Source organism: Sminthopsis crassicaudata, chromosome 2 (assembly GCF_048593235.1).
Source record: "Sminthopsis crassicaudata isolate SCR6 chromosome 2, ASM4859323v1, whole genome shotgun sequence".
NCBI lineage: Eukaryota > Metazoa > Chordata > Mammalia > Dasyuromorphia > Dasyuridae > Sminthopsis > Sminthopsis crassicaudata.
The window spans coordinates 670,382,044-670,405,209 of record NC_133618.1 but is presented as its reverse complement, the minus strand read 5'-3'; the positions used below and the strand labels follow the sequence as shown (position 1 = coordinate 670,405,209).

The 23,166-nt window shown below is 36.3% G+C and overlaps 1 protein-coding gene across 2 annotated transcripts in view; it reads left to right on the top strand.

The window, feature by feature from the left end:
• Positions 1 to 17,258, top strand: part of PRKG1 (protein kinase cGMP-dependent 1) — a 1,273,864-nt gene extending 1,256,606 nt beyond the window's left edge. The window contains exons 13-18 of one of the 2 annotated variants that reach the window (XR_012487204.1): positions 3,351 to 3,492; positions 9,286 to 9,449; positions 11,380 to 11,503; positions 11,966 to 12,028; positions 14,983 to 15,049; positions 16,887 to 17,258. Coding sequence is in view for 1 of the 2 variants with exons in the window: in XM_074297069.1 (XP_074153170.1) it covers positions 3,351 to 3,492; positions 9,286 to 9,449; positions 11,380 to 11,494; positions 11,958 to 12,028; positions 14,983 to 15,049; positions 16,887 to 16,985 (658 nt within the window). In the remaining variant the exon portion in view is untranslated. Of the gene's footprint in view, positions 1 to 3,350; positions 3,493 to 9,285; positions 9,450 to 11,379; positions 11,504 to 11,957; positions 12,029 to 14,982; positions 15,050 to 16,886 lie in introns of both variants that reach the window. The other variant, XM_074297069.1, reaches the window with a different exon arrangement.
• Positions 17,259 to 23,166: the final 5,908 nt, after the last annotated feature.

Sequence of the window (23,166 nt, the reverse complement as noted above, 5' to 3'; positions counted from 1 at the left end):
TCCCCAACAAGCTGCCACTCATTGCCTGCAAGGTGCTCACGTTCTAGCCAGAGTGGTCAGATGTACCAACTGACCGGCCCTTGACATTAGCTACAGGCAATTCACTTAATGTCTTTCAGCTTCAATGTGCTTATCTATAAAATGGGAAAAATAACTTCCATAGAATTCACCCTACAGGGTTGTGGTAAAGTTCAAGTGAAAGAATATATGTAAAGAACTCTGAAAAGATCACAACATCACACAAATGTCAGTTATTGTTATTGTCATGGCTAATGACAAAAGTACAATAGAGATAAATGCTTCGATTTCTTTTTCTGAAAACATTTTGAATTAGCTGAATGATTTTTTTTTTAATCAGTGTGCCTCACATGTTAAATAAATGGATTCACACTCAAAAAGGTGTTATTTGTATATAATGAATTATTTTCTTTATTACAAGTATTCATTAGGACTTGAATGTCAAGAGTGAATGACTTTATGTTGTCATAATAGAGACAGTATAGAGAATTACTATTGTATAATAGAACAACAACTAGGAAATCAGGAAGACCTCCCTTAAATCCTTATTGCCTCTAGACAACTCACTAAGAAAGGAGGTTATCCAGTAATCACCAAATGCCTTTAATGGAGGGATTTTCCATACGGGGAATATACTGAAGTCTCAGATCCAGATCTGAGAAGTGGGGGAAGGGAGAAAAGGTATTAAGTAATCAATTCATGAATTAACATTTTGGAAGCAGTCATCGGCTTTCTTTTAAAGATGTTTTCTCCCATTTAAAGAAAGACATTTTCTTTTTCTTTTCTTTTTTTTATTATTATAGCTTTTTATTTACCAGATATACGTATGGGTGATTTTTCAGCCTTGACAATTGCCAAACCTTTTGTTGCAACTTTTCCCCTTCTTCCCCCATCCCTCCCCCAGATGGAAGGTTGACCAATACATATTGAATATGTTAAAGTATAAGTTAAATACAATATATGGATACTTGTCCAAAGTTATTTTGCCGTACAAAAAGAATCAGAAAAAGAAAGACATTTTGACATGTTCTAGGGCATTTTTAAAGCTACAACCAAATTTAATTGGCTCCTTCCTACCCTTGCATACATCTGTGCAGGAGATTAGTTGAATCCAATTCTTGGGTGAACTAAGATAAGATGTGACATTGTCACTTTTTGAAAGGAACTGATTCTCTTTTCAAAATGGGTTTCACCTCTGTGATTTTATTACTAAAACTAAATTTGTCCTACAAGGAAATCTCTCAGTCGTTCTTTGTTGACTAGCCATTGTTGACGATCAAAAAGTCAATATGTCCATGTCCCTGTTAGAGTTCTTTCACATTTGTTATATCCTCTGTTATTTCTGAAATCTGGTTAGATCAAGCACAAAAGATTGACCATTCTAGTGACCGGAGGGTAATTAAGTTTCCCAGTCGTATCTAACTTAATATTGGTGTCTACTGCCATCTAGCTATAGAAAGAATTGTTTTCGATGAAGTGATTTGAGTTTCTCAGTCTATTGATTTGTGTCATGGAGAAGACCTCACTCTCAAGTGTAGCTAATATTTCAGAGAGCTATAGAATACGTGATATATTTGTTCTAGCCATTTTCTAAATTTGTTAATAAAAACAGAAACAGAAGTGCTTTATAGCGAATTTGAGACTGTCGCTTCCACTGCTGATGGTAATTTTTCATTTTTATTTTGTTGTAAGTGACTCTGACATCTCTTAATGTGATGACTTCTATAGATTGGATTCCATTTTCAAAACTTAACTAAAATTACTATTTAGTGATGAAAGTCATAACATTGATCTTTTGTAATGATTTCTATCTCCTACAACTTTGAGGGAGCCTCAGGTGAATTTTCTAAAGCAATAGATCATCTCATTAGAACTCATTAAGTTAGCTGAAAGCCATTGCTCACCAATGGCTTAACTTCCTGCTTCCGGAAGACCCAGTTATTGTCAAAGGGGTATATGGAGTGAAATATAAGCTCTTAAGGACAGCTCTTGATTTTTTTTTCTTTATATCTCAATCACTGACTGATAAAACAGAATATGGAGTTTTTCCTTTTATAATTTCCATAAAAAGCTGAGTATATTTTAATATGGAACAGTAGGAAAATACATGATATTTAGTCAAAGGCTTTCAAATCTCATCTCTGTTCAGGAAAGGATTAGATTAATTGTATAGCTAAAAGGCCTTTTCAATCAACAAGCGTGTATTAGAAGAATTCTATGAGATAAGAATCGTGCTAGGCACAGGTAGTGGATACAAAGACAAAAATGAAAATGTCCCTGATAGAAACTATTATTATCCTCATTTTACCGATGAGGAAACTGAGGCAGAGAGCAGTTAAGAGATTTGCCCCTGGTCATACAACTAATACACATCTGAAGCTGGATTTGACTGGCTTAAAGCCTAGCCCAATGTTGTGTGTGTGTGTGTGTGTGTGTGTGTGTGTATGTGTGTGTGTGTATGTGTGTGTGCTATAACAACACAAGATAATGGGATATTTGGAAGCACTTAGCACAGTACCTGGTATTATGTAATGGCTAAATATTGTCATCATTATGATTAAAATTAAAATTAAAATACTCTCTAGACCTTGCTGGAATTTAGCCTTCAAACATTGCTCAATTTTTTAGACAAATTTTGGGACTGGATTCCCATTTGCTCCTTAGAACCTGTCACTTAGAGTGCTCTTGTGATGTGTTGTTCATTGGAGAGAATACTTTGGTATAAAATCATCAGATTGTGGATTGGGAGCTGAGGGAGCCTTTGAGACTGTGCTGTCCTACAGGTGCCAAAAGGATTAGATTCAGAGCTCAGGGTTTGAGCCTTTATTCCTTCTATCTTCATCCTCTCTGTTTCTTCTCCTCTAAAAAATGATTCTCAATAATACTAGTGGTACCCAGCCCACACAATGGTTTTAAGTATTAACCAATCACCAAGCACTTAATAAGCACCTACTATGTGCCAGGCCTTGTGCTAGGTACTGAGGATTCAAATGCAAAGAGCAATTCCTGCCCTTAAATCAAGTCAAATCAATAAAGCTTGATGTTCCAAGCACTGGGCTGAGTGCTGCGTCCCGGAGTCCTGCTCTCAAGGAGCTCCCAGTCTAATGGAGGAGGCAACATGGCTGACAAGTATATGTCTTCCAACAGGAAAATAGAATGGCTGGAAAAGGACTTTGCAAAGCTTACGGAAGTATATAAATGTCAGCTGTTACTCTGCCTTGTGAATTCATCGATTCTTTGGTCTTTGGCCAGAACAAATCAAAATGCAAAATCCGTGACTCTATTGGTTAACCCATTCTATGGCTCCATTCGCTCTGTTTTCTCTTTCCCAGAGGTTCATTTGAAGATTCGACAACCAGATTTTATACTGCGTGTGTGGTAGAAGCGTTCGCCTATCTGCATTCCAAAGGAATCATTTACAGGGACCTCAAGCCAGAAAACCTCATTCTTGACCACCGAGGTTACGCCAAACTGGTCAGTATTTTTGCGACTTGTCTCTCCATGGGGGATGAACCTTCACATGTGAAATTGGTCTCATGGCCCTGGTGGGAACATCTCACTCTTTCCCCTAAAAGTGTCTCATTATTGCCCTTCAGCGCCTGTGTTCATAGCCATATATGCTTTTCTGGGATAATGGGGGGAAAAATTCAGGAACATTTTGGAGTTGGAGAGCACCAAGCTGAAACCATTGACTGTTTCCAACATTTGATATGTTATATTCTCAGTCTTGGAGGGATTGTAGAGAAGTAATCTCCTCCAGACATCTTCTATCCAAAGTAATGGTATGTTAGAAATTATCCGGGAATATTTGAAGTCATTTTCAAAAATGTCGATACCCCCTTGAATACCCTTCCCTTCTATTTACCCTCCTAAACGTCCATTCCCTCTATCTTCATCCTATCTCAGCCTCACAGAGAATCGCTCAGACCCTTGATCCAACTATCACCCATAACTGTCAGAACTCCTTAATTCACTTTAGAAATCCCATTCTTCCATTATAGCCACTTAACGGTCAGTCTCTCCTTTTTCCTCATTTCTTTTTGACTTATTTTCCATCCTCATATAAGCCTCTGATCCCTCTAGCTTTTCTCTCACTTCCTTTCACCCCTGCTCTGTCTTTCACAGTCTTGAACCTGTGACTAATCAGTTCAAGCAAATTCCTTTAAACTTCTTGCCCTCTGTCCTATTTCCAAACCCTAATGCTAACTCACCCTAATTATCCATTTTATACTTCCTCATGCGTTCCTTAAAGAAAGAAAATCAATCACGCAGACTAGACAGTAGACTAAGATTAGAGTAACTAATCTCAGCCAACCCCTCACTGATGCATAGAAATCCTTTTATTCCTTCCCAAAGGGCTCTGTCACAACTTCCACAGCAACTATGACCAAATCTTTCCCTTGTTTCTCCAATTCTTAAAGTACATCTTCCCCATTCTCTCAGCTGAGAAAACAAAGGCGGACGTCCCCTGTTCCTCCTTCTCTCTCACTCCACAGTGCCTCAAAATCTTGGCTCCTCATTCTCTAGCATCGGCTTCTTTGTTCCAGTCCCTGATGAAGAGCTGGTCCCACTCCTTGCCAAGGCCTGTCCCTCACCTTCTGCTCATGATTTTATTCTTCTGCCCATCCATAGTACTGCTCTCTCGTGCTTCTCTCCCTAGGAATCAGACCGCTCTTCTTCATTCTCCTTTGCTAGGTCTTCCTTCAGCTCCTTTGAGCATCCCATAAGGCTCTCTTTGGGATCCTTTTCTGTCATTTTTGCATATTTTCACCCTAGTTTCATCAGGTCTCATGGGATCAGTTATTATTTTTACATAGATGATTCTCAGAGCTTTATTTCTGTTCCTAATTTTTTCCCTGAGTTGTTTACCAACTGCTTTCTGGAAACCTCCAACTAATTGTCCTGTGGGGGCATCTCAAACTTAACCTGCCCAAAATGAAACTCATTATATTTCCCATCAAACACAAAACACAAACAGGCACATAGATACATCCACACTCCCATCTGTCTCCTAGGGCATCACCCCAGAGTTCACAGTTTTACTGTCATGCCTCATTATCCCTCCTCTCCAATTACAGATCCAATTAGTTTCCATGTCTAATTGATCCAACCTCCACACCATTTCTTGCATCTGTCCACTTCCCTTCTCTCACAAAGCTCCTACTGGAATTCAAGTCCTTTCTAATTGATCTTTCTGCCTCCAGTCTTTTCCATCAATCCCTTCCACAAAATTGACGAATTTATGTTCCTAAAGCATATACCACCTATAGGAATCCCTACTCCTCAAACATCTCCAGCAACTCCCTATAGTAGATCCAGGAGAAAACACTAAATCTTATCCTGACATTTGAGGCTTTTCACAAGCTGATTTTCACTTCCCTTTTCAGTTTCTTTTATCTTCTCCTTTATCTCTTCTCTGTTCTGGTCAAACTGGCCTGGAAAGTTGTATTCTATATGTGATATAGAATTGGACAAAGTGAATGCTCTATGTCTGAAATCCCCATCCTCCTCATCTCCAATGCACAGAAATCCTAGTCCAATTCAAAGTGTTTAATGTACTACTTCCTTCATAAATCTCTCCTAATTCTTCTAATTATTAATACCTTCTCCCTGCCTACATAAATACTTTGCATTTCTTATTTGTACACATGCCTACTATTATAGAATGTAAAATCCATCTAAATAAATGTAAGTTATCTGAAAGTAGGAATTATGTCATTTTTGTCTTTATATGTTCTGTTCCTATCATAATGTCTGAAACACAGTAGTTGATTGATATTTTTAATTAAATTGAATTATGTTTTAATTTCCTTAGGGAAAGGATTTTGAAGGCTTTTTTTTAAACTACTTTGCTCAGAGGATCCTCAACATTAGCTAATCTTACTCAGTAGTAACTCAGCTGTTCAATTTGATAAAAAAAAAAAAAAAAAGCAACTTCCTTTAAAAAAAAAAAAAGAAAATTAAAGGTTGAATTTATTATATATTCCAAGAAAAATTAAATTGTACATGATAAAGATTCATGTACAAATTTATTTTATGTCCTATTTTATATATGAGTTTTAGTTTAAGCTCCATATTTTAAAAAATTAAATGAAAGAATTGAACTAGATGAGCTTTAGGATATTTCTAGCTGGAATCTGATCCAGTCACTGTGAGTGTCTTTTTTGGTAATTATTTTTTTTATTTTGAATTTAAATACAAAATGAGAAAAGGGGGGATTGCTGTGCATACACCAGACTATAAGAGAAGATTCAATATAAAATAATAAATTTCTAGTTCAAGGAAACCTATATAATAAATACCACACATTGTTTTCAAAGCTGCTCATTTTTTCTTTGTTTCCTTATTGGTTTTGTTCTCTACTGTGCATTTTTTATTTTATTTTTTTTCCCTCCCTCTCTCTCCCACTCTAAAAAAAGGCTCCAATTAAGAATGGATATATATATGTGTGTGTGTGTGTGTGTGTGTGTGTGTGTGTGTGTGTGTGTGTGGTGTGTGTATATATATGTATATATATATATATATATATGTACACACACGTACATATATATAGATGTGTATAAACATATACATGATATCTATATTTATACACATAGTTTATTTTCCCCATCCCTCTCTCTCCCATTCTAAAAAAAGATTCCAATTAAGAATGGACATTCACATTTATATACTCATATACATAGATATCTATAAACATATACAAATATATCTATATGTTTATATTTATACACATATACTCACTCACACACATATATTTAAGACCATACGATGCTTTTTTCCATCTGTTATCTGTTTCTCTGAAAGTTTATAGCATCTTCCTTCATAAATCTTTGCATGTTTTTTTTTTCCTGAATCAACCAACTTATCATTTTCTATTTCACACAATATTCCAACCCACTCGCATCCTATCTGAGAGATTTCATTGAAAGTTCCCGCTCCCTCCAATTTTCTGCATTTCTTCTGTTCTTGGCTACAGAAGTTTTATTTATACAAGAAAAATTTAATTTAAAATAACTGAATTTATTCTTTTTCTACTTCAACAATATTCTTACCTTATAATAAAGTTTAAAGTCTGAGACTGTTAAATCTACTTCCTTTATAGCTTTTTCCTCTGGTTTCTTTGAAGTTCCTGACCTTTTGTCCTCTAAATGAACTTTGTGATGATTTTTTCTAACTTAGTAAAATCATTTTTTAGTAATTTGATTGGGAAGATATTAAATAAATAGATTAGTTAGGTAAAATTGCCATTCTTAAATTATATTGTCCACATCTACCCTTAAACAATAAATATTACTTAATTTACTAATTTTTAAAAATCCTCTTAAATTCACACTTTATCAAGCCTTCACTATGTCCAAAGCTCTGTTTCAATTGTCACTGTTGGAAGGAAGGAAGGAAGGAAGGAAGGAAGGAAGGAAGGAAGGAAGGAAGGAAGGAAGGAAGGAAGGAAGGAAGGAAGGAAGGAAGGAAGGAAGGAAGGAAGGAAGGAAGGAAGGAAAGATCCCACTGGATTAAAAATCAGCAAATCTTAAGTATTCCAAGCTTCTCAGTATCTGGATTTGTATTAAATTAGAGTTGGGTAGTGATTTTTGCGCTAAATTTGGTTATTTCAATATCAAAATTTATAATTATTCCATAGTTCTCAAGGACATTGTATAATTGTTCAAAAAGATCTACCTGCTAGAACAGGGCTTGATGAGATGCTATTTGTAAACACCAATAATAATCCCAATATTTGTCAATAAATAGTATATACTCCCTCAGACCATCAGAGTGTAAAGGCCCTCGGTGGCCATGTGCTGCAACTGAGACCTGACCAAGAATGGTGTCTACAACGTTCCCAACTAATGCTCACCCAACATTGGCTTAAAAATCTTCCATGAGAGGAAACCCAGAAAGCTCTCCTTCTTTTAGCTATGACACTAGGCAAGCCATAGAGCTAGTCTTGATCTCAGTTCCCCTTCTGAGCAAGAGGGGACTAGGCTTTTTGGCCTCTGAACTCTCTTCAATGGGAGAATTCACTGAAATGAACAGTTTTTCCAATAAATCCCATTCCTAATTGGGATATTTTCTCTTATTTCTTCTCCATCAAGACTAAATTTGCCTATTTTCATCGTCTACCTTCTGGAGCCAATGGGAACAAGTTGGTCAGTTGTTGAGTGAGTTTTATCAAGTCCTTATAATGTATGATCTTCTTGTTGGGGACACAAGAAAGGAAAGAATAATCATTTTCAAGGAGCTCTCACTGAAATGGTGAAGGCATGTAATAATTAGACATATCTGAGATACATACAAAGCAAATTGGGGAAGGGAAAAGGGAAAAGAGACCAGAAAAGTTCCCACAGAAGGTGGAAGATGAACTGAGATTGAAAGGAAGCCAAGAAAACTAGGGAAGCAAAGAGATGACAAGGGATACTCACCTGCCAACTGGAAGTGCTTAAAGACAGCTATCATGGTGTTACATTATTGAATGATTAGTCATTTAATATTTAACCAATGATAAGACTTTAATAAAGTTGGTAGAAGTGTCTTCAGGTATCCAGAAGCCCAAGAGACAATGGAGTAGCAGATCTGGTTAAATTGGGATTAAATGACAAAACAAGGAATATAACTTTGTTTAAAAAGGCAGCTGATGTCTCAGTGGATAGCGCCCTAGGCTTGGAGTCAAGAAAATCCAGTCTCAGACACTTTTTACCACATGAGGGCAAATCACTTCATCTCTGCTTGCCTAACAAAAGGATCCAATGGAGAAGAAGCTAGCAAGCTATTCTAGTATATTTGTCAAGAAAACCCCAAATTCAGCCACAACTGAAAAACTGAATAACCAAAATAAAAATTAGTTCAGAATTCCTTCTTTGTTCAGATAACAGCAAGCATTCTTGTGTAAAATGAATATTATACTGTATTTAAATCACCAGAAAGAATTGAGAAAGAACAATCTGATGGGCTGTGACTCACAGTTAGGCAATGTTTGGATCCTAATTAAAAAGTTATCTTTATTGTTATCTGGTTGTTATTTATGACAAAAATGAATCATTTGCAGAAGACAGGATTATAGGATCCTGGATTCCTGAATTTATTTTCACTTTTATCACTCTCTCCATATTTTAGTTCAACCTTTCCAAGTAGGCCCTTGTATTTATCCTTTGATTAAAATCAATGAAATCAGATTTTATAGGATTCAACTGGCCGTTCTCCCTCCGTGTGGAGGAGCAGTTTGGTTTTGTGTGTGCTTATTTTCTCTTTTTCTTTGCTTTATGCTTCTAGGTTGATTTTGGCTTTGCAAAGAAAATAGGATTTGGAAAGAAAACATGGACATTTTGTGGGACCCCAGAATACGTAGCTCCCGAGATCATCCTGAACAAAGGTCATGACATTTCGGCAGACTACTGGTCGCTAGGAATCTTAATGTATGAACTCCTGACTGGCAGGTATGAGCATTGAGATGAGAAGTGAGGGTAAAATTGGGACAGTCAGACGTGAAATGGCTCTGCTCTCGTCTCTTTTATTAGGACGCTTCCAGAGGAGCATATTCACACAGATTCACTGAATTTTAGAGTTGGGAATTACCTCAACAGCCATTTAATCCAACCTGTATAAGGAAAGGAATTGCCACTATCAACATACCCTGGTCCCCTACTGAAAAGCTCCTAAGAACAAGGAGACTCTCACCTCCCAAGGCAGCCCTCTCTGGGTTGGCCTGGAGCCGTCTTGGTCTATACTAGTGCCTTTCTAACTTTTTCTCTAACTAGAGAACAAGGATATTCTTTCCTTTCATGCACTTGAAACCAACTATTATATACACCCACCCACACATCTCTTGTCTTCTTCAAGTTAAATATTCCCAACCCTATTATCTGATCTTCACATGATACAGATTCAAGGCCCTCCACCGTCTTGAACGCCCTCCTCTGTATACTCTCTACCTTCCCAAAGGATCTTATGTTGAAGATATAAGAATTGTCTGGGGGCAGCTAGGAGATTCAGGATGGAGCACCAGCCCTGAAGTCAGGAGAACCCAAGTTCAAATCTGGTCTCAGACACTTAATATTTCCTGGCTGTGTGACCCTGGGCAAGTCACTTAATCCCAATTAACTCTAATAATAATAATAATAATAATAATAATAATAATAATAATAATAATAATAATAATAAATTATCTGGACATGCAGATTAGTGGCTGCCCAGATGCCCTGTGTACATTTGATATGGCATCTCTTTTCCCCATCTGACTTATTAAAAAAAGTCATAAATCCAAATTTTTAACCCAAACGATTTCCTCCAAAAAAGTCTGTCCCCACAGTCCTAATTTGCTTGTATCTATTTCCCACGTACTCTCCCTGGTTAGATAAAATGGCCCTGAGGAACTTTCTAACTCTGACGTTCTTTGATTCTCTGACACTGATAATTCTATCCTTGTTGAGAAATGTCATTACTTCAAACGAGCCTTAATGGGCTGAAATGTAATTACATCTACTCATTCTCAGTTCCAGTTCCCTTTTTATGCATCCTCGTATTTGTTTCCTCTCTGAGCACTTGGTCATCACTGGCCCTCAAGGGCTCTTCCCTGAACTATTATTTAGCCTTTTATCAGCCTCCCTGCCTCCAGTTCCTCCCCTTGACAATCCATCATCTCTGCAGCTGTCAAATCAACATGCTCAAAGCATGTCATCCTTGCCCTGGGATAAAAATACAGATATCTTTCAGCATTGACATTCCTTTGCTATCTGACCCTTGGCCACCTTGTCAGAGACTCCCGGGTTCTGCTATAAAGTACTTCTTGCTGTTCCCCATATATATCATTTCATCTCCTACCTCCATACCTTTGCATAAACTATCCTTCATACCTCCCCCTTGAATTTTATTATGCATTACATAATGCATATATAATATTATATACATTATAATATAATAATATGATATTACATAATACATAATGCATTAACCAGCGCCCAGGTTCACACCCCAAGACTGGAATTCATGATATTTTACATTCTACTATTCTCCTATATTCAGTTTAATTGAGCAAATGTGCATCAAGCCCTTGCACCGGAGTTGCAAACAACAAAAATTAAGTAATTCCTACTATCAAGGATCATGCTTTCTATATGGGAATTAAAGAACATGTACATGGAGAAGTAAATACAAATCATTAGATTCCACCATTGATTGCTCACAAAGCACACTCCAATTCAATCATTTAACTTAATCAATCACTTATTGAGTCCCTAATATATGCCAAGGATTGTGCAAATCACTGAGGATGTTTGTTGGAGTTGGTTTTTTATGACATGTTTAGAAATGAATTCTTTACAGAATGAAAACTAAGAAAATGTTACTGTTTTATTCTTTTCCTTCAAGTCCTCCTTTCTCAGGCCCGGATCCTATGAAGACCTATAATATTATATTGAGAGGAATTGACATGATAGAATTTCCAAAGAAGATTGCCAAAAATGCTGCTAATTTAATTAAAAAAACTATGCAGGTAAGCAGTTCAGCTGTTATTTTGATCCTGTGTACTCCAGTCCCTTGCCTTCCAAAGAGTGTCTGTGTATTTAGAAAGTAATTTATATTCCTCCTCCTTTTAAATTTAATAGGTTAAATATTAATATTTAATATTTAATTAAATCATAAGATTGACTGGTTCTACATGATTTCTGAGATGCCTTCCTAAATCTAAAATCCCAAAAAATTTTCTCCTTGTTTCAGAAGCTGGAGGTTAGCTACCTTCTTTGTAAGAAAATATTTTCATTACATGAGACCTTTTATATAACTCAATCTACTTTAATGTAAAAATTAATAAACAATATTAAAAATAAATAAATTGTGTGTGCTTTGTAAAAAAGGTAGTGAGATTTGGGAGATTTTTATTGTATACCAAATGAATCAATAATTTGTGTTAAAATAAGAAACTGAATTCTTTATCTTTCTATCATTTTCTTTATAGGGACAATCCATCGGAAAGATTAGGGAATTTGAAAAATGGAGTAAAAGATATCCAGAAGCACAAGTAAGTGTCCTTTCCGGGTCTCAGTGGTCCTGACATGTGCTTTTTACTGATCAGATCTGAGGGGCTTTTATGCAGAAAGAGAGGAGGGGGAATTGGAGTTCACCTTCCAGAATGAGAATGGGGCTAAAATGAGGCGTTGGGATGAGCTAGCTGGGTGGGTAACAATGCTTTCTTATACAATAACAATATTCTATAATATTCATAACCACAACTTATTCAGCCACTCTCCAACTAATGGGCATCCACTCAGTTTCCAGTTCCTTGCCACTACACAAAGGGTTGCTACGAACATTTTTGCACACATAGGTCCTTTTCCCTTTTTATGATCTCAGTCCTAGTAGAAACATTACTAGATCTAAGAATATGCACAGTTTTTCTAGCCCTTTAGACATAGTTCCAAATTGCTTTCCAGAATGGTTGAATCAGTTCACATTCCACCAACAATGTAGTAGTGTCCCACATCTCCTCCAACATTCACCATTATCTTTTCCTGTCATTTTAGTCAGTCTGAGGGGTGTGTAGTGGTATCTCAGAGACCACAATGCTTTCAATCTCTGTGCCTGTAGTGTGCCCATACTGGGGCTTCAAAAACCCCTTCAGTTTTTCATTTGTTTGTTTTCCACATTTTATTCAAGGACACAACTGTCATTGCCTCCTCTCCAGTAAATATTCAACAAATCCAAATTTCCATATTCAACAAATATCGATTAAGTATTTACTATATTCCACACAATATACAAAGCATCAAGAATAGGAAGATGAAAGTATAATAACCCCTACATTAAGGAGTTTGCATTCTATTTAGAAGAAAATCATATGTTCATTGTCAATTAAATACAGACTGTGTGTGATATTATACCAGGAAATTTCCAGGGGGTGCACCAAGAATAAGAAAATATCTCTCTGGTTGGAAGTGGGGGAAAGCTTTTCTTTTCTAGTCTTCTCCCCATAAGAATTAAAAGCCTTTTCTTGCTACTTTGAAAGGAACAAAAGGAGACCAGACGCCCTCTTCTCTTACTGTGCTCTACGAAAACCAGCATTATATTTGAGCTTTCTGCCTGGGAGCTGGAGACGCAAATCTCTGAGTACATCAGTACCTAATGCAATACTCTATAAGCAAGAGGAGCTTAGACCAAAGATTGGTTTATGAATTCTTTTAAAAAGGCAAACTAAACTGCTCATTTGGCTCCCTAATATTCTTACTTTTTTCCCCCTGAAGCTGGGGTTAAGTGACTTGCCCAGGGTCACACAGCTAGGAAGTGTTAAGTGTCTGAGACCAGATTTGAACTTGGGTCCTCCTGAATTCAAGGCTGGGGCTCTATCCACTGCGCCCCCTAGCTGCCCCCTTAATATTCTTACTTTATAGAAACAAAGTGATGTAGTTCCTTGGCCAAGATTCCCCGACCCCTTGATAGCAAAATGAAAATGAATTTCTTTGGTTTTTCTCAGACTCCTAATGCCCCAAGCTCTCCAATTTCAAGTCAGTGGGCCTTCATTATATGGTTACTATTCACAGAGTCATGGTGAAAGAAACTCCTTGGATACAATTAATTATTAGGAGAATGTGGTCCAAATGGAGGGTCAGAGAATCTGATTCTAGTCCCATATCTGCTCCTTACCATGGTCTAAATACCTTGGCACATCTCCTTACCTATTTTGGATCATATTTAATCTCATCTCAAAGATGAGGAGTTTGGATGACAGGACTTTTGAGAGAGTCCTTTTGAGTCCTTTTGAGAGAGAGTCTAATTAATTTTTTCTTGTTTCAGATCCTAGGGGTCAGAGGCCTCTTTGGAAGGAATCCTTTTCATTATAGGAGACCTTTTTGATAACTTAATTTCTATTAATTAAAAAAAAACCCAGAACTTGAAATGTATTCTTGTAACTTCTCCCCAATTAAAGACTAGAGCAATTTAGCTACTACTTTTTAAAATTGTGTATATATTCATATATTTATCTATATGTATGTATTACATATATTTCTTAAAAAACAAACTCTACATATCATAAGGCCATGTAAGCCTCCTCTGCTTAAATTGAAATACTTGTTTTTGTTGGCAAGTGTTAAGTTAAAATAAATTTTAAGATGATCTAGTTTTTAAAACATGTATTCCTGGAGTAATTTGGAGAAAAATATGTTTCGTACCAGTGGAAATGCTTATCAATCGTTTCATTCAATTCAAAAGAACATCCCATGGAGATGGAGGACAAAAGTGCCAGATTCAAAGCCTACAAATGTCTCAAAGTTTCTAAACTACTGGAGTCATCAGTAAAATCTCTGATAGTCTTTCTCAGAGTAGACAATGCCCTCCCCAAGCAGTTATCCACACAGAGAAAAGCACAAGTATAATAACCCCACCCCTGGGTCAAATAAATAAATAAATAAATAAATAAATAAATGAATGAATGAATGAATGAATGAATGAATGAATAAATAAATAAATAAATAAATAGATATATACATAAATGAATGGTTGAAAATAAATACACAAGAAAATGGGCTAAGTGCTAAGAAATGTAAAGGAAAAAAATAAAGAAAAAATCACTGCCCTCAGCAAATTAAGTATATTAGCAAAATTCACATTTTATTCAATCTCTGATATACCTCTCAAGTTGCTAGCCATACTTACCTATGATAATGACTATGGGCAGCTAGGTGAGGCATTGAATAAAATGCCAGGCCTGGGGTTGGGAAATCCTGAGTTCAAATTTTACTTCAGACACTGTAATCCTAGGCAAATTGCTTTACCCTATTTTCCTCAGTTTCCTTATCTGTAAAATGAACTGGAGAAGGAAATGACAAAGTACTCCAATACCTTTGCCAAGAAAACCTCTAATGGGGTCAACAAAGAGCCAAACATGACTAAAACGACTAAACAACAATCATAAAAATGATCCAGAAGCACTGATATAAACATAAAATGCTCTGAATTGTCTGTCTGTTCCCTTTACAGATGGTTTGAAGGCTTTAATTGGGAAGGCTTACGAAAAGGTACCTTGACACCGCCTATAATACCAAGTGTGAGTAATTTCTCTAAACTGCCATTGTGTGTCTGTCCTGCTCTTTATTGGATTGGAGATTATTAATCAATAATTCCTTTGAGTTACAGAAGTCTTTGCCGGTCAAACAAATATCCTTGTAGATCTTCCCATTCTGGGCAGATCCAGAGATAGACTATAGTTCTATTCTTCTTTTTTATTTTATTTATTTTTATTTTCCCCATTTACACGAAAAACATTTTTGGTTATACATTTACATTCTTTTTTTTTACATAGTTCCATATGAATTTTGTTGGGAGAAAAAAATCTGAACAGAAGGAAAAAACAGAAGGAAAAAAAGTGAACATAGAATGTGTTGATTTACATTCAGTCTCCATAGTTCTCTCTCTGCATGTGGATGGCATTTTCCATCCAAAGTTTATTGGGATTGCCTTGGATCACTGAACCACTGAATAGATATGGCTCTATTCTTCAAGTTCTTGGAGCAGGAGAATTTTCCAATTTCGATAATTCATCTTCAGATGGTTCACTAAGGCAAGGGGGAAGAGTCAGGGCAGGGAAGAGGGTTCTATCTTCTTAAGAAGGGCTGTCTACACTGATGAAGTGTGGACATAAGCATATTGTAGAGCCATGACTTTGAAAGACCTGGGTTTTTTTCTGGACTAGTCCTCTCTCCACTATTATGCCCTAAGTAAAATGCATGTGGAGCCCACATTACAAAACAACAGCAAGAACAAAAAAAAATCTTCACTTTATAAAAGCTCAACTTCAAGTTGCTTTTAAAAAGTCACTTCATGAAGCCTTTTCTTATAGTTAATTAACTAGTTAACTTAGGCCAAAATGAGGAAAATATTGTTTTTAATCAGAAATGATTGAATGAATGAATGGAAAAAAAAATTAAGTACTTATGCTTTGGGAATAAAAATAAAAAAGACAATCTCTGCCCCCAAAGAAATAATATTTTAATAGATGAAGGCAATCTTTTAATAGATGGTAACCTTAGAGAAAAGTTTTGATGAATGAAGTGGCAAGGATACTGAAAGAAGTTATAATGTAATAGAAAACATCATTTAAATATATTTATATAATAATATCTTGCTGCTGAAATTAGCTGTATGACACTTAGGAAATCACATAAGTGCCTCTGCTCATCAAACTACTCTTTGGAATTTCCTACAAAATTATAGACTGATTGTGAGCTGCATTAGTGTAGGGAGTTCTTGTAGTGGATTCCCCCATGATGAAAAGCCTGTATCTTTTGGAAATTTCCATAGTATTATTACTGTCCATTGAAAGCTGAATGGTTTCAATATAATTTTTTTAAAAGGAAATGTCAGTTTCCTGAACAATCTCATGTTGATTATTTTTATTAACTTAACTAATAAACTTATTTTACAAACCCATCTATTTCATAAAATAAGTCTTACAAGAATTGTTTAGGTATAAGTTTAGGTATAAGAAGAGCCTGTTGGATATAATAATCAATTTCACACATAAAAATCATAAATGACAAATGTCAGCACCTTCCTGTCCTAGGAAATGACCATTTCATCCTCAGTAAAATGTATGTCATTCATCAATAATTGTCATGAGCACATGACTTAGGGGAAGAAAATGGGAGGAAATAATGTTTTATCTAATAAGAATATCTACTGAGGACAAACTCAGCAGGGATAACTTGTGGAAGAGTAGTCAGAGGTCCTGCATTCAAGTCCCACCCATATAATACATGGTCTGTATCTGAGTTTCTTCATCTGTACAAGGCAGAGTTGGCTAGCTGGTCTCCAAGCTTCTTCCAGCTCTCTTGTAGCTTTTCCTTCCACGCTTAGGAGCCCCTCTGCTTCTCCCCCATCTGCAGGTTGCATCCCCCACAGATACGAGCAATTTTGACAGTTTCCCTGAGGACAATGATGAGCCACCACCAGATGACAACTCGGGATGGGACATAGACTTTTAGTGCATTTTTCTTACCTGCTTCTGCCTTGCTGAAGACAGCTTTTCTGAGACACGGCTGCCAGCAAACCTGAAGGAATGGGAGAAGATCCGTGCTCGGGGTCACCATGATGCCTTGATCGATGATGCTGCTACAGCACTCCAGTGGCATTAGGACTTATCGCTTAGAAGACAATATGCTCTCTCTACATGTTTTATGTTTGAACCGAAAATTGTAGTTGACATGGTGGTCCTGAAGCAAAGCCTTTTCACCAGTAAAGAAACGTTTTCTACCACATCAATGATCTTGCTTTGCTCTAGTTATAATCTGAAAGATAGTAATGGTATAAGGAACACTTACAATCAAGCTTCAGTCTGAACCTTGCAGCTAGGAATCTCAGTAGGATCAAATTGTGCTTTATTGGGTACTGTAGTCCTCTGTGGTAAGGGTGGCCAGGGTGTCAATACTACTCACCAGAAAGATTTTGGGGTCTTTTACTGCAGGCCAGTGTCTATACAAAAAAAGGACCACAAGATGATTAGTCAAGGAGCTCATGTCAAATCAGTGCTAAACTGTTATTTAATTTTTCCCCAAGTAGTAGTTATGACAAGCCTGAATATTTTCCTTTTTATCTTTGTTTTTGCTCATTTTTCCTTTTTTCTTTACCATCTATTTTACATGGGAGGGGGAAGAGAAGGGAACAAGCATTTATTAAGCTTTATTAAGCGCCTGCTACGTGCTAGGCACTGTGCTAAGCGCTTTCCAAATATCTCATTTAATAATTTTTTTTAAAAATAGTGATAAAAGCACAACTCTGCTAATGGTTTCTGAAAACCATCACGGCAGATGTGGACATGTTCTTATACACAAATGACAGTGAGGTGCATGATGCTTCTGGTTTGGATTTTTGTTTGTTTGTTTGTTGTTGTTTTTCTTTTTGGTCCACAGGCTTGGTTGGATTTAAAAAAAAAGAAAAAAGAAAAAAAGAAAAAAAAAGAAATTCACAAAACCATTTCACGTTTTAGCAGAATGGTCCTGGAGCTTGAAGGGCGGCAGCTGATTGGTTTTATTCATTCTCTAATAGGCCCTCAGACTGAGGCTTTAAAAATATTCTCATTTTTTTAAAGATCTCCCCTGTCCTTGAGGGGAAAAATAAGACCCATTGAACACCCCCACAAAAACCACTCTAGAGGTGCTATGTATATCTTTCATCTATAAATGTCAATGTGTAAACCAGCCAACACACATCTCAACCATTTCATATGCATTTCACAGGTAGCCAGAGACTCACATACACACACACACGCACACACACACACACACACACACACACACACACACACACACACACACACATACACACACACACTACCACTGAGGTGGTTAAACCAAACTCTTGTCATAGTTCACTTTCACATCCCCTTGGCCATAGACCTGGGTCTATGGAAAAGGAGAGGGGGGAGGCAGGAATAAAATCATTTAAATCTAGCTTCTTGTCTTACTTTCCAGAACCAAGCAAGACTGACACCACCAATGGCCTAGCCAGCAATTGAGGGATGAAACAATACAAGTGAGGCAGTTCAGGGAGGAAGACAAGAATCTGACCGGCTCAATGTCTGTGTTTTTCCAAAGGTACTATATACATCAGCCCATTAGCATCTGGAGGAAGAGAAAGAGGAAGGACATTAGGCAGGGATCAAATCAAAAGTTACAAGAACCCAAAAGGCAAATTTACACCCCAAAAAGCATTTAGTATTTAGCTCATAAAGACTAAGTCAAAGACTTTGGAAATAAGCACACAAACACATACATACACAATAATCAGATCTGGTTTTGTGTGTCTAAGTGGTATCTGGAAGATTCATGATCAAAAGGATCTGCTAAGGGATAATCCCCAAGTTTATCTAGTGCATTTGACCATGAGCCTTTGAAATATTACTTTGGCACAAAGTGCAGTCACTTCAATCAGGATTCTGTTTTCAGTAAATCGCTATTTCGCTACATTCTCCTCTGAGTTTGGAATAGTGTGAAGGAAAGCTGAGGTGGAGTTTCATTGCAGAGGCAGATGAAGTAAAGACAAACGCATCAGCTGAGGAAAACAAATGGGATGATTTCTACAAAAATGTATCTGCTTTAGATTTTCATGTCAGAGATAGAAAAGCCAAATATTTTAAGTTCTAGAAGAGACATTGCATTTAAATTTCTTGTACTGAAGATATCTTCAGAAATGCAATGGCTTTTATTTTTATTTGTGTAGGAGCACAAATGTACATGGACTCTCTGAAATATAGCAGCAGGAGGGACAAATTCAAATATCTTCGTGTACTCGTACACATATATTTTGAACCGAATCCTTAGGATTTTTTGCCTTGATTTTTTAAAAATATGCTTTCTATTTCCTTCCAAATTTACAGTAGGACTGATCTTTTAAAAGATATTAGCAGCATAGGTGGGGAGGGGCAGGAGAGAGGGAGATAACTTAGAACTCATTTTTTTTTTTACTTAATGTTAAAAATAAATAAACAATGAATTTATTTCTTTAAAGAACATTAGTATCAATAGACAGTTCTGAGCCCTCAATTTAACAAGTTTATTTCTAAATTTCTAAATAAACTTATTTCTAAATAAATTTCTCTCTAAAAGAGAACCAGTTCATTACTGTTGATTTCAGAGATCTAGATCAAACAAATTGACCTGTCTTCCCAGTCTAAAAGTTCTCTATTCTTAGCATTCCTTCTGATTTGGCTTGGGTTTTTTTAATTGACCCTTGTACGTTGAATTACTATAGTACAGGAAAAGAAACAAACAATAACTAAAGAGAATAAAATGGGAACATTCATAATTTTTTCAAAATGAAGTTTAATCTGCCCAAGATTTGCTAGAACACAAAAGTCATCCAAATTTTATATTCTTTTGGATTCTAAAAGAGAACAAAAATATTCCTCCCTAAAAAAATAAAAAAGCAAAACGAAATTCTTATGACATTTCAAAAGCATCGAGATCCCCTCCCTCCACTTGCCATAGGTCTCTGCAATGATTGTCCATTTCGCCAATTTCTGGAAATTAACTAAAAAAAGTTACAAAGTAGCACTGGGCACCATGAAACTAACTACATGGATTCTTTCTAATGCTTGTAGATTTCACGTGTAGTATGGCTTTGTGCGACCTGGAGTAATACCTGAGTGTATCGACAAGGAATTACTTGTGTCAAGCAAAAAATAAATAAATAATAATAATAATCTTTATCCAATCCCCATAACCTTCATCACTGAATTGAAGGATTCAGGTATTGTCTGTATGCACACAAAGACTTGAGGGCTAAAATCATGGTTTTCACAAAGAACTTTTTACCCATTTTCTGAACTCTTCCTTTCCCCCTCACCATTTTCTATCTAATATTAAGTAGTATCTAGAAGAAATGTCCTTGTTTGCTTTGCTAAATTTCTTGTGAATACTTCAAGGTTTGGGGAGAAAGAACTTTCTGTGGGAGTTTATTGACGGTGATATTGATGAACAGCTAAGAAAATGGATGTTACATTATTTGGGGTGAACCGAACACATAAAAAAACCTTTTCCTGGGGAAATTTCTCGAAATGACCTTTATGTCTTTATGTCCCCTTTGTCCTTGTAGTCTAGGACATAACATCTGACCTATGTAGCTTCTAATACCAATCTGTTGGGATCCTTTATTGCCAGTGCAAATCTGTTTTCAAGTGTTATTCTCTCCTCACAAACGATGTGATTTGCACAGGCCGACACACGATAATATTTATAAACTTACTGTCATTGGTTTGTTTTCCTAATCCGAGTCTCACTTTTACGTGAGCAAACCAACAACGTACTAGAAGACTCCAAGTCAGCTACCATATTGAAAACCAGGATGTTAGGACTGAATTCCCAAGGTAGAGGTGATCTGTGGTTTATTTCAGAACTGCATTATTCACAAACAATTTTTCTTTCACAATAGGACCACAAAGAAATATTTATGTAAATAGATATTTTCGTGCTGATATTTTGTGGTACATAGATGACTTTCTTTTTGCCCGTGTTTCATGGCATCTTCCTTTTGATTTCCTTCTTTGTAACAATTTAACGATTTTAAGTCAGAGTAGCCTCGAATGGTCACAATTGTCAGTATTCTTGAAAACTTCTGTCCATCATCCTGTTACTCATCCGTCCCATAGTTTAGATCATGACCTGGCTATTTGGTATTGTTGCAAGTGCCTTAAATTCATGGCATCCTATTTAAAAAACAAAAAAACAAAGTTGGTGTTATGCTGCATGACAAAGACAAATACACCTCAAAATGTTGTCCTTTCTTAGCTTGCTGCGTTTTACAGTTCTTTCTGCTAACGATTTATAAGCCTTTATTATATAATATTGAACTACAGAAATGATGAAGTGGTTCTCTTATTTCTGTTAAATGTACCAGAGCTGTGTATCTGTTCATGAGATACAGCGTCATTTCTGTGAAATGTCTAAATGTACGTGCAGGTCAAATTAATATATGACATACTATCAGTCTGTATACAGGTATTCCTGTTTTGCTCAGCTGTGCAGATTCAATGAAAAAAAATAGTGCAGTAAAAGTTCAAACATATCATATTTTCTAGACTCCATTCTGAATGGTCCATGGTCCTCCCCAAAAGAAAACATTGGTCAGTGTCTGCAATTCACGCCAAACTCAGTCACAATCTGACACAAAATTCACACGAACCAGAGCCCCTGGGGGCATCCCAGTTAACAAAACAGGATTCTTGCTTTCTATGAGTTCTTGTATATGCAAATTGTTTATGAGACAAGTCTCAAACACACCTAGAAAGCTGGACGTCGAAAGTGTGTTCTTAGTCCCCTTCTATAACTGTCCCTGCATAAACCGACATAGCTCTGAGACTTTGATAATGTCTCCAATGTTTTAGGCTTTTTGATTCAAGGGAACTTTATTTAAGCATTGCCTCAGATTTATCCCAGTTTATGCTGTTTTTACACTGGTCAGTTCTTTTGTATTCTTACAGCGATGATTCTTTGACTGTCCTCTTATGGATTTGTTCTACATGAAAGAGGTTTTTTTTTTTTTGTGTGTGTGTGTGTCTTTCAACATGTGACACTCGTCATCAAAATGGTCCCTGACCATTTGCACTCTTTCGATGTAGACGGAAAACTTTTTTCCATAAAGTTACCTGCTTTTGATTTGCTCTGTATTTTCCCTGCAGCTGTAATTGCCGAGTGCCTGTTGTATACTTTATAGAGTTGAAATAAAAAACAATTACTTTTGAACAGAGTTGGTGTTTTCTTCCAAGTGAAATTCCCTGTTTTTTTTTTTTAAATTGGTCCCTTGCATGAGAACAGAGAGTCGTGAAATGTCAGAATCGCAAAGGATCCCAGTGGCCATTTAATCCAAACTACACCTCCTAAATTCAGCTTGGTAGGTCTTTATTAAGGAACATGTGCCTGGAAAATAGTGGGATATATAAATAAAATGAAACCGGGACTGGTACATGGTGTGTGACATGAGAAAGCTGATATGAAGGACATATGACTGACACACTCTTTCAAGAAGCAATGTTAGTATTCTATGAGATACTTGAAGAATACTCATGTAGCCTTTTCTTATCAAGCTCAAATGAAGAACAGTCTATAGTTTATGAAGGCAGTCCATTCTAATACTGGACACTTCTAAATTGTTGGGAAGTTCTATTTAACATGAAGATTAAATTGCTCTGTTTGTAACTTCCACTCTCAGTTCAGCCCTCTGGGATGAAGGAGAAAGGGTGTGATCTCTCTTTAACAAAAAAGTCTCAGTTTTAGTTACCCTTTGTTATTTAACATTATTATTATCTTTAATGCTTTCAGAAGTCTGGAATTTCACTAGCTGTGAACAAGTGACTTCAATATGCTTAGCCTTAATTTCTCGATCTATAAAATGGGGATAATAATACCACTTCCCTCACAGGACTGTTGTAAGGAGCAAATAGGATAATAATATTGAGTTCTTTACAGACCTTAAAACATTATATAGATGCTAGTTATTGTTATCTCATTAAGGTGAGTTCTCACCCATCCATCAAGGCTGCCTTGTGTGACACTTGACTAAGTCCTTCTACTCACCACAAAAAAATACATATGCCCATGTATTAAATGTATCTAAATCTAAATGTAGTAAATGTATCTAAATTTACTAATGTACTATCTACATTGTCTAAAT